Source organism: Piliocolobus tephrosceles, chromosome 2 (genome assembly GCF_002776525.5).
Source record: "Piliocolobus tephrosceles isolate RC106 chromosome 2, ASM277652v3, whole genome shotgun sequence".
In the NCBI taxonomy this organism is placed as follows: Eukaryota; Metazoa; Chordata; class Mammalia; order Primates; family Cercopithecidae; genus Piliocolobus; species Piliocolobus tephrosceles.
The window spans coordinates 97,840,382-97,853,082 of NC_045435.1; the positions used below are offsets into that span (position 1 = coordinate 97,840,382).

At 37.2% G+C, this 12,701-nt stretch overlaps 1 protein-coding gene across 3 annotated transcripts in view; it reads left to right on the forward strand.

The window, feature by feature from the left end:
• SCN10A (sodium voltage-gated channel alpha subunit 10) overlaps window positions 1-12,701 on the forward strand; it is a 95,794-nt gene that overhangs the window by 13,206 nt on the left and 69,887 nt on the right. For all 3 annotated transcript variants that reach the window (XM_023231614.1, XM_023231615.1, XM_023231616.1), the window contains exon 4: window positions 9,821-9,949. In XM_023231614.1, the coding sequence (XP_023087382.1) occupies window positions 9,821-9,949 (129 nt within the window). The remainder of the gene's footprint in view (window positions 1-9,820; window positions 9,950-12,701) is intronic.

Here is a 12,701-nt window from a genome sequence, read left to right on the forward strand (position 1 = left end):
AGCTATAGTGGATCAGACCGGCAGCAGACCACCAAGCAGTGACTATGACTTTTTTTGGTGCAAGTTGGGTTTTGGGAAGTGCTTTGGAACTTCTTCTCAATCCAGCCAGCAAGCTGGTCATTGCAAGTTGTCATATAAAATTCACTTTTCATCGCACATCACAATCTGATTAAGAAATAGTTCATTTTTGTTACATAGAATAAGAGAAGACAACACTTCAAAATGATTTTTTAAACGTTTTTCCTTAGCTTATGAGGCACCCACTTATGGAGCTTTTTCACCTTTCCAATTTGCTTCAAATGACGAACGACCATAGAACGGTCATGTTGTGTTCTTCGGCAACTTCTTGTGTAGTTGTAAGAGGATCAACTTCAATGATTGCTCTCAACTGGTCATTGTCAACTTGCAATGGCCAGCCACTACTCTCCTCATCTTCAAGGCTCTCTCCTTTGCAAAACTTCTTGACCCACCACTGCACTGTATCTTTGTTAGCAGTTCCTGGGCTAAATGCATTGTTGATGTTAAGTTGTCTCTGCTGCTTTACAACCCATTTTGAACTCAAATAAGAAAATTGCTAGAATTTGCTTTTTCTGTAACATAATTTCCATAGTCTAAAATAAATATAAAATAAACAGCAAGAAGTCATTAACAAAAAAACATAAAGTGAGAAATGAACATTAAAATGATGTATAACATAGCCACATTTATTTAAGAATGTATTCCAATATCAAATGGCAAATTTCAACAATGCAAAAACCACAATTACTTTTGTACCAACCTAATATTTTAAAAACTAAATACATCACATAAAATAATATAAACAAGCTAAGACTAAGCAAATCTGTCATGTCAATAAATATAAATGGATTTGACTCACCTATTTTTAAAAATGCCTATTACATTACAAAGCAATACCCAACTCTATGTTGAATAAAAAAGATACTCCTCATGGTAACACAGAAAGGCTAAAATTATAGAATTCGAAAGACATAAGCAAAGGCAAACAAAGAAAGCAGTATCCATGATCTTAATATTATAGAAAGTGGAATTTAGGTCAAAAAGCATGAAATAGGACAAAAATTGCACAGACATATTAATATTAAAGACATAATAGTAATCTATATCTTTGCAACAAATAAGATGGCAACAATATTTATAAATCAAAAATTATTAGAGTAGGAAGATAAATGAAAACATTGTAGGAATAGAAATTTTCAATTAATTTTAGCCAATAACAGATCAAATGTATTAAAAAGTATGTAAAGTTATAGATGACCTAGTAATATAATTAATATAATGTATCTGATTAATATATAGCAAACTACCTTCCCTAACAATAGAAAATGCACATCCTTTTCAAAAAAACAAACAAATCAAACCAAATATTAAGCCATGACAAAAACCTCACTAAGCTCCAGAAAGTGGAAATAATATAGAAAACATTCTCTGACCACATTGCAAAAAAGTTAAAAAATAATAACCAAATTTAATAAAATGAGAGGACTTTCCACTTGATAACTTTTTAAAAATCTCTCTTAAAGAACTCTTGGACAAAAGACAAACTACAAACTAAAATTATATAATTTCTAGGGAAGAAAAGATAAAAAACAGTTTAATAAAAACCTAGAGAGTGCAGTTAAAGACATACATATTCAGGGAATAATTCACAGCACTAAAGCATAGAATATTTATATCAATAAAAGCTGAAAAGAAATTATTTAAAGACCTAACATAAAACTGGAAAAAGGATAACAAATGAAAGAAGTTAATAATTATAAAAAGCAATAAATTAGAAAATAGAAAAACAGTAGATCTAATAAATCCAAATGCTGTTTTAAAAATATGCACAAGACCTTTATACTAAAAAAAAAAAGCATTATTGAGAGAAATTTTAAAGTACCTAAATGAATTAAAGGATGTCTCATGTGACTGAATTAGAAGATTCACAATTGTTAAAGTGTGAGTGCTGCCCAAATTAGTCTATAAATTCAATGACATCCCCCAAAAAATCCCAGCAGCAGCTGTTTTGTAGAAATTAGCTGAACAGATTTCATTTGCATGGATGAAGCAAAGTTTATTTAACTGTCTTACTATTGATAGACATTCATGTTTATCATAATTAACATAATCCTCATATTTTGCCACCATATATTAATTTTTTGGTGAATATTCTTACACATGTGTCTTCGTACACATAATATGAGTAAAATTAAGGGATGAATTTGTAGAAGTAGAATTGCCAGGTCAAAAGGGTGTACATTTTAATTTTTGAGATGTTGCCAAATTGTCTTCCAAAGTTGGATCCTTTCCATTCTCAATATCAAATCCATTCTTTAAGAGATTTTGTATTAACTGAATTATTGACATAATTCCCTTTATATGCACACTATGAAAAATATAACATATACAAATCTACCTATATGGTCACCAGCCTGGGGATTTGTGTGACAGGTATTGGATGATGTTCAGCATCCTTGGCCTCGTGGAAATAATCAGACTAGATTTTCTTTTTGAAATGCAAATTGATAATAGCCATTAGCTGTTTCCTATGTTGCTGAGAGCCCAGAGGAAGAGAATAAATGTCCTTGGGATAGACTGGGGCTCTAAAGATCATGCTGGATATTTTTGAAAAAGCATTAAATTGTAGCCAGTAAGGAATCAGAAACCAATCTTATTGCCATGTTCTTAACACAAACTTTTTTCCTTGTCTTCCCTCCTTTCTATTATTCCTTGCTGAAACACTAGCTTTGCATGATTACCTGCTGATAATGGTGGCTCTATGCCTTTCTATATGCCTGCATATCTGTCTGCTTGTGGAAAGATAAAGATATATATTCCATTTTTTAATCCCCTTTTTTGCTTAGGAAGAAACTAAAGATTCTTCCTCAGATTGGGCACCAGAAGGTGAAGAGAACAGAGGGTCAAAAATTGTTAAGAAGGGCAAGACCAGAACTTTCCTACTCTCCCCATGCCCTGGTTTAAGAGAGTCATTGAAGGGGCTCTTTGATGACCCTAGGACACTCATCACTAACCATATCAAAATTCTGGAAAACCTTGACAAATTATAGCAATTCGGTTGTAGGGAAGATAAATGTTTTCTCAACTGGAAAAGAACATGTGAAATGAAGCTGCATCTACTGCAGACGGGGAAGTGGGTGTTTAACACTGCATGCATAAAGTATTGATTTGTATCTTTTGAAATTTATGGAACTGTTATCATATTGTATGTGTGCTTTATCTGATGTTTTAAAATTATGTTTTTGAGATTTGCCCAAATGGATACATGAAGACCTAATTCATTCATTTTTTATTGCCATATAGTATTCCATAAAGGTATTACTCTGTGTTTTCTCCTCAAAGTCAGTTTTCCTTTCTACATTTAGGTATTTTAATCTCCTAGGATTTATTTGTGTGTGTGTGTGGTATGAGATAGGCTTCCAATACTTTTCCATATGGATTATTCCAACATTATTTTCAACACATCATTTCCCAAGTGGTTTCTACCACTGCTTCTGCCATGCACCAGATTCCCATGTTGACGGAATCTAGTTTCTCCCAGTAATCTCATTGTCACATCCTGAGTCAACACCACATGGATTAAAACGCTCTATAGTAAGACTTAACCTGGTTGATTCACATTCCCCTCCTTATTTGTCTTCTTGAAAATTATTTTGGTTCCTCTTGTTTCTTTACTTTTCCATATCAGTTTAAGGGTCATATTTTCCAGCTCTTTTCTTACAAGTCTGTGGAAACTTTGTTTGGTAATGCGCTAAATTTATTTATCACCACAGGAAGAATTACCACATTTACAATACGAAGGCTTCCCACACATCAGTATGGCAGATCTCTTAATTTATACAGGTTTTCTTTAATATTTTTCTACAACATTTTATGTCTTTTTCCTAGGTACATTGCAATTTTGGTTGCCCTGTTGAATATTTATTATTGCTAAACTATCTTAATATTATTAATTTCTATATATTGATTTTGCATCCAGCAACCCTGCTGAGCTCCTTAAAGTTAAATTTTTCTGTAGATTCCCTTGGACTTTCTATTTAAACAGTTATATTATCTGCAAATAATGACAAACTTTTTCTTCCTTTATGATTCTTATACCATTTGTTTATTTTTCCTGTCTTACTGAATTGGCCAGGACCTTCAGCATGATTCTGATTCAAAGCTACGACAGTGAGCATATTTATTTTGCTCCAGATTTTAAAGTGTGTGATTCTAATGTTTCACTATTATGATGTTTCTAAGAGTCTCACAATTACTCTTTATATCAAATTTTTTCCATTTCTTGTTTGTTGAGATTTTCATCATTAATGGGTATTGGCTTCTATCAGTATTTTTATATTTATTGAAGTTATCATATAGTCTTTCATCTGTTAATATAGTAAATCTGTAAACTAACAGATTTGCTAGTCTATTTTTAATGGTTCCAGATGATGATTTCACTGGATTCAATTTGCCGTATTTCATTTTATCTATTTTGCTAAATGAGGCTGGCCTGTAATCTTTCATAAACTGTCCCTTTGGGATGTACCAACTCCCTCCTGAATTGTCCCTGGGAACTCCAACTTATTCTTACTTTGTTTAGCAGAGCAATTCATCTCTCTCCATCTCCTACAATGTTTCTCAACAAGTGATCTAAGGATCTCTATGCACATATAATTTTAAAATCTAACATATAAGATTAATTATGGTATTCATAGAATTTCTAACTTTTTATGTTTTCAAAAACAGCGCAAGTGCTTCAAAAACTGATTTCGTTCATAATGGTTAACGTGGACGTAATTATAGGCAGTTTATCTTGACTAATGTATTTTATTGTCACCTGACGGTTGTTTACACTAGTCAGACTTGCATTTGCCATTGTTACTGTCGCATTGCATAACACCACCATTCACAAAAAGGGAGTCATCACTTTGAAAGTGGTTTTCTGAAACCTAACAATAATGATAAAAATAGAAATACAAATCCTATAATGTGAAATAAGGTCACAATATAAGTAATGAATGGCCTCCATTGTAAAAATATAAAGCATGAATATGTTTGTCATGAGACAAGTGGACAATGGATGTGGATAATCTCCCCAAAACAGACAAAAATATATAAGAAAATGGGAGTCATGACAATGAATAATGATAATTGAATTTTATTGGACTAATGATCCTTTTGTCCTAGCACCCAGTTTATTATCTGCTAACATTTTTGTCAAGTAATGATATAAAGCGATCAAAACTTCCATATTATTTTCCAATAAAGCTTATCAACCCCACTTTTAAACCAATTGACTGTCTCTACTACAAGTACAAAATAATGCTTTCCAGTATAAAACTGTGAAAATTTTACGTTAAAGTTTGAGAAGACAACAAAACTATAGAGTCATCATTCATCCTCATATCAAAAACAAGCACAATTGCACTCTTGCTGGTAAGATACGAAACCAGTTTCCAAATCAATTACAAATATTGCAGTTGGAAAAGAAACAAGAAAAACAATTGGTATAATTCCTTAATCAGAAATATTGCATTCCTTATAATGTGACTGGCATTTAAAGTCAATGACTGTTATGTATATGAGCAGACATTTTATTTTATAGTTGAACAAAACTATGAATAAATAAGTTGTCAGCATATGTTCACTATATATATGGGAAAGACTCGGTGACTTCTTGTTCTATTTATCATGAAGCTAATTTTAAAAGGAGAGCTTTCTGGTATAATTAAAAATTGGTTTGAAAATATGAAACAGACTTTAAAAGGTATGTTGGCTTATGCACTAATGTTTGTAGCAGCATTATTCACAATAGCCAAATATGTCCATCAGCAGATGAATGGATAAAAAATGTAGTATATACGTAAACAATGGAATATCATTCAATTTTAAAAACGAATGAGATTCTGATACATGCCACAACATTGACGAAGCATTGTGCTAAGTAAAATAACTCAAACGCAAAAGAACAAACGTTGCATGATTCCACCTTTAGTAGGTACCTAGAACAGGCAGATTCATGGAGACAGAGAGTAGAGTAGAAGTTGCCAGACAGGAGGAGTAGGGAGTTATTGTTTAATGGGTACATTTCTGTTGGGGATTATAAAAAAGTTTGGAAACAGATAGTGGTGACGGTTCCACAACAATGAATGTACTTAATGCCACTAAATTGTGTACTTAAAAATGGTGAAAGTACTAAATGTTATGTTATGTATATTATGCATAGTTTACCAAAACTTCTTATTTAAAGAGGAAAGGTATTAAATTGCCGTTGAAGAAATCCAGCCACAAAGTCAGCAAGGAAAGGTATCACTATCCAGATAGAAGATGCTGCTTCCAAATCCCAATGCTAGTGTACACCTTATCCACAGAACGCAGCTGGGGGTCTGTAGTATGCCTCCAGATTCTGATTTGCTGTTGAGGTACACAGTGGAAATTGTGAATACAAACTGATTGTGGTCACTTAGTGTACATCTCTTTGACCTACTGGGTTGAAATGAAAAGTGAGTAAGAGAGGCTGCTCTCCCACACTGAATTGCTTTGGCTGGCAAATAGGAAAGGCTTACACAGAGTTTTAAAAATAAGGAATGAAATTTTTTTAATTACCATTTTTATGAATACAAGTTGGGTAGCTCAGTGATCCATTCAGAATTTGAATATTATGAATCTTTGCTTTCAGAGCCTGAATATCGGGATTCATAACAATCAGACATCAGTGGTGCAAGCGCCTCAATGACTGAAAGCTTGACTTTTTCCCAATACCCAATGATTTTCTTCATTCACCAGAAAAAGCACTTAGGAAATAACACAGTCGGCTTATTAGAAATTACATCCAAATGCTGTAACCGGACATTGAAAAATACCTTGCAGAGCCAAATACCACCAAAGAGAGGATGCAACTCCATTAGCTGCTGTTGAGCTGGGGCACTTGCCTTCTGGTGAAACACTGAAAATAGTCTTTAGAGAGCACTCTCTCCGTAATTTATGGGTCTGTGTTTGATTTGACAAACCAGAAATATCCGTCAAAGCTTCGCAACAACCTATAATTCTGAGTTAAGATTTTCTAATTTAGAAAACATAAAGAGTGTGTGGGGGAAACCAACAAGATATGGAAGCTGACAGCTCAAGCAGCTATGCAGCCAGATATAGATTTCTTCATGATTTCAAACATGATTTCTCCTCTCACAGATGTGAAAAAAATTATTCACTTTTTAATTTGACTTTTACTTTTATTGAAGACATATATGTTTGTGATTTAAAAGGTCACCGAGTTTTATAAAGATTCTGACCAAAAAAAGCAGCAATTTCATTTTTCTCATCTCTTCTTTCCAGAGGCCATCACTTTTAGCTTTTTTTACCTGTGTCTTCTGACACCTCCCTATCTCCAATAAGATATTCATACTACTAATGTTTAATTTTTCAATTTCTGATGTTATTTATTGGCTTTCTATTATGAGAACAAACTTAAGGCCACATACACAAACTCATTTCCTCTCACCCTCGTCTTTCTGTTACAGTTATATTATAATCTTCACTTAGATCATCAGATAATATATCCATTGTCTGACTACATATATAATTACATTACATTGCTAAGTAAACACTGTTTACAGCTGTGTCATGCAGTGTACTTTAACTATATTTCCTTTTTGCACAATGTTTTTACTTTCCCTGGAGTTAATAAGGATTTGTTTCTTTGTTTGCTTAGTTTTCTATTTATCCCTAATTTGTTCCCAAACTCTTCTCCAGATGTTTAATTGTTGCTTCAATTTATTTGCACACATCAGGTGCATGTGTATCATTTTTTTCTTATGGAAATCACTGCTGGAGTACTTCATCTTCTGCCTCATTCTGACCTAGATGTTTTCTAGGCCTGATGCACAGCTGTTTTCTAGATATTTTTTCTTCTTCATCCTTTTTTTGGATTCCTTTTGCCTCTTCCCTGGATCGCATATATGCTTCTTGTTTGGATGGAGAATATCCTCTAGTAACTTTTTTTTTAAGACAAAGTCTCTCTATGTTGCCCAGGCTGTTGGCCTCAAACTCCTGGGTTCTAGTGATCCTTCTGCCTCAACCTCCCAAGTAGTTAGGACTACAGGTACACACCACTATGCCCAGCTTCTAGTAACTTTATTATAAGGGTAACTAAGAAGTAAATTTCCCAAGACTTCATATATTCTACCTTCTTCTTTGACAGTTTGGCTAGGTAAAGACTTCTGTATTAGAAGTTATTTTCCTCTTAATTTTGAAGGCCTTGCTCATTGTCTTCTAATTTCTTTCTAGCCCTCCTATTAGTCAAACAATATGCCTCCTAGTCTGATTCTCTAATTTTCAAACTTTTTATCATTCTTATCCATTTTTGCTTTTTTGTTCCACTTTCTGTGAGATTTCCAAAACTTTATTTACAAGTCCTCCTATTCCATTTTTTCTTTGAAGGTACTTTTTACGGTCTTCTGTTCTTGTTCTATATGTGGAACCTCTTCTTACCTCTTAACTCTCTAAAAATATAGGTACCCTTTTTTGTTTGTTTGTTTGTTTGTTTGGAGATGGAGTTTTGCTCTGTCATCCAGGCTGGAGCTCAGTGGCGTGATATCTCCGCTCACTGCAAGCTCTGCCTCCCGGGTTCGTGCCATTCTCCCACCTCAGCCTCCCGAGTAGCTGGGACTACAGGGGCCTGCCACTCTGCCTGGCTAATATTTTGTAGAGATGGGGTTTCACCGTGTTAGCCAGGATGGTCTCGATCTCCTGACCTTGTGATCCGCCAGCCTAGGCCTCCCAAAGTGCTGGGATTACAGGCGTGAGCCACTGTGCCTGGCCAATACAGTTTTATTTCTCTAACTTTGCTTCTGCCCTCTGTATTGTCTCTTTTTCTTTTCTTTCTTCTTCTTTTTTTTTTTTTTTCCAGTTGTTTGGTTGCTTTGGTTTCTGGTGTTAGAAGCATCCTTCAAATTCCTGTTGCTCCCTGGCTGGCTGCTCATGTTAAAAGTGTAGCATCTTCATGGGCTCTAAACCTGACTATCTTCTGGAAACTTAATGAGGGACAGAAGTGAATAGGGAGGGGAGTTGTTTGCCTTTCAGTATGTAAACTTTTCTTTATGTGCATTTTTCAGTATGCAACTCTTTCCCTCTTCTTCAACTCTTAAGAAAATGAGCATCTAATCCATTGCTGGAGCAGAAGCAGTTTCTCACTGAATGGATGGTATAAAGCAGCATCTAGAAAGCCCAACTGGTTCTTGTAAAAACTTTCAAACAGTTCTTTCAGCCCTACTTATCACCCTCCCCCAAACCTTGCTTTCAGAGATACTTAGCATCTCTACATTCCAAGCAGTTCTGGGACTCTGCGGTACAGCTTGGCTTGCTTCTGGGTATTCCCTGCTTCAGCCAGTTTTCAGCTTTCTTGGGTCTGCCCTGTCAGTTACCTCTCATCAGTCTGCCCTCCAGTCTCTAAAAACTGGGAGTTTTTAGATGAGCCTCCAGTTTCCTGCAGGGTAGGGAGGCCCTGGCAGACATAGAACAGGAGAATCCTTGCTCTTCACCCGCTACTGCCCTCTGCCTAACCCCAGAACAGCAGAAGCTGCTGGTTGTCCCAGCCACACACATCCCTCCCCACTCCATCTATTTGTGTGGCCCTTCCTTTTTCCTCAGTCTGTGTCTTGTTTCCTTGCCTTACCTTCTTCCCCCTCATCACCTTGGTGATATTCTTTGGATGTTTTTTCTTGGAGCAATCACAGAAGCTCATCCCTCCCTCCTGGAAGCAGAAGGAACCCCCTGAGTACTCTCCATGGCACAGTTGATGCTCCTTTTCTACCCTCCTTCCCAGGTATGTCTTCACCGTCATTTACACCTTTGAAGCCTTGATAAAGATACTGGCAAGAGGATTTTGTCTCAATGAGTTCACGTACCTGAGAGATCCTTGGAACTGGTTGGATTTTAGCGTCATTACCCTGGCGTGAGTAATTCTCTGTGCAGATCTGCATGTGTGAGAGAAGAGGGAACAAAATGGTGGGTAGGAGACAGGGCTAACATGCAGGTCCCACTTGGACAGTGTGTGGATACTCACCCATGGACGTTTGCTCCAAGAACCACTGCAGGAATATACCAGGAGAACTGAAATAATTCACAGATCCTTTTAAATAAGTGGCACACTGCTGCAAATTCTACAAGACGGGTGAAAAACTGTGAGCTCCCAAAGTGTGAGGGGGGGAAACCTGCCTCCAAACACACATCCCGACTGGGGAATCTGAAAATCCAGATGACAGGAGAAGAATTTACCCTTATCTGGAACGTAAATAAATTTAGGGAGCCCATAAAATATAAAAGTAGAAGCAGCAGAGGAAAGTGCCTTGTAGGCACTCCCAGTCTCCAGCTTGAGACCAGGGAATCCATCCCTGACTATATCTCACAGGGGCCCTTGGGGAAGGCAGCCAGTGGAATCAGGGAGGGGGTCACAGGGTGAAAGAAACTGCAACTAAAATTAGCAATAATTTCAACTGGTCACAAATTTTCTTGAGCAGAATCCACGGGGCAAATGGGAACTGCAAGCAGACGGGGAGGGATGAGGTACAAAAGTCATGCTTTCTTTCTCAGTGGGGAAGCTCACAGCCTGGGGCAAGGTCTGAGTGGGGCACTGCAGGAGCAAGACCAGCCTCACCAACTACATGACCGCTAGGCGAGGCCTCTCACTACCAGCTATCCCCCACTTCCCTGGAGAACTCTGTGGCACAGCAGAGGAAGCCAAAATTCCCTCTGGAGCACAACCCCATTGGCCTGAGAACCAACTCCCTTCCCCCACAGTGGCCACAGCAACCCCCACCCAAGAAGACTCTGAGTCCAGACTCGCCTACCCCTGCCCCCACCTGATGGTATTTTCCTACCTGCCCTGGTAGCAGAACACAAAACACAGAAACTCTTGGAAGCTTTATGTCCCTGCTTATCACCTGAGAAACTAAAACATTTACCCTGGCTAACTTAGGGCGAGCTCAGATCCCCCTTCTACTAATGCGCTAGTGCTCTATTGAAAGCATCACCTACCGACTGGAGGCCAACCCACTCAGGCCATTAAAGCAACTCATGGAAGAATAACTTTGATCCCAGGAAGAAGAAAACAATAGCCAATTGCACTGCCTGCAATATCCTGGCTAACCAGATGTCCTGAGTCTGTCCATGTGACAACTTCACAGCTAACATAGCTAGCATTCAAGAAAGCCAGCACACTAAACCTATCTACAACCAAGGACTCTCACAGACTCTACTTCATTCCTCTGCCACCTTCACCAGAACAGATGCTGATATCCATGACTGGGAGACTTCAAGATCAATCACATCACAGGACTCTTTGCAGACATTTCCCAGCACCACCCCAGAGCCTCGCAGCCCCACTGTGTGGCTATGCCCAGAAGAGCAATAACAATCACTGCAGTCCAGCTCTCAGGAAGCCCCATCCCCAGGGGAATGGGGAGAGCACCACATCAAGAGATCACCCATGAAACAAAAGAATCTGAACACCATGTTGCCCTTCAGTTCCAGATCTTTTCACTGAAATAGTCTACTCAAATGAGAAGGAACCAGAAAAGCACTTCTGGTAATATGACAAAAGAGGGTTTAATAACACCCCTCAAAAGATCAAACTAGCTCCCCAACAATGGATCCAAACCAATAAGAAATATCTGAATTGCCAGATAAAGAATTCAGGGCTGGGCACAGTGGCTCACGCCTGTAATCTCAACACTTTGGGAGGCCGAGGTGGGCAGATCACCTGAGGTCAGGAGTTCGAGACCAGCCTGGAGCCAACATGGAAAAACTCAGTCTCTACTAAAAAATACAAAATTAGCTGGGTGTGGTGGTGCATGCCTGTAATCCCAGCTACTCAGGAGACTGAGGCAGGAGAATCACTTGAACCTGGGAGGCAGAGGTTGCCGTGAGCCGAGATTGTGTCATTGTACTCCAGCCTGGGCAAAAAGAGCGAAACTCCATCTTCGTCTCAAAAAAAAAAAAAAAAAGAATATTAAGTGATTCAAGGAGATACCAGATAAAAATAAAAACTAACTTAAAGAAATTTTTAAAACAACAGGATATGGATGGAAAATCCTCTAGAGAAATAGATATAAAGAATAAATAATCACAATTTCTGGAAATGGAAATTAGAGAAATATAAAATGCAGTGGAAAGTTTCAACAATAGACTAGAACAAGTAGAAGAAAGAACGTCAGAGCTCAAAGACAAAGCTTTTAAATTGACCCAAACTGAGACACACAAAAAAAGAAATAAAAAAAAAGTGACAAAGCAGTCAACAAATTTGGGATTATGTGAAACAACCAAACCTAACAATAATGGGTGTTTCCAAGGAAGAAGGAAATCTAAAAGTTTGGAAAACTTATTTGAGGGAATAATTGAGGAAAACTTCTTTGGCCTTGTTAGAAATATAGACATCCAAATATAAGAAACTCAAAGAATACCTTGGAAATGCATCTCTAAAAATATCATCACCTAGGCAAATAAACATCAGGTTATCTAAAGTCAAGACAAAGAATCTTAAGAGCTGTGACACAAAAGCCTCAGATAACCTATAAAGGAAAACCCATTAGATTATCAGCAGATTTCTCAACAGAAACCTTGAAAGCCAGAAGAGATTAGAGTCCCATTTTTAGCCTCCTGAAATAAAATAAGTGCCAGCCAAGAATATTGTATCCAGTTAAACTAAG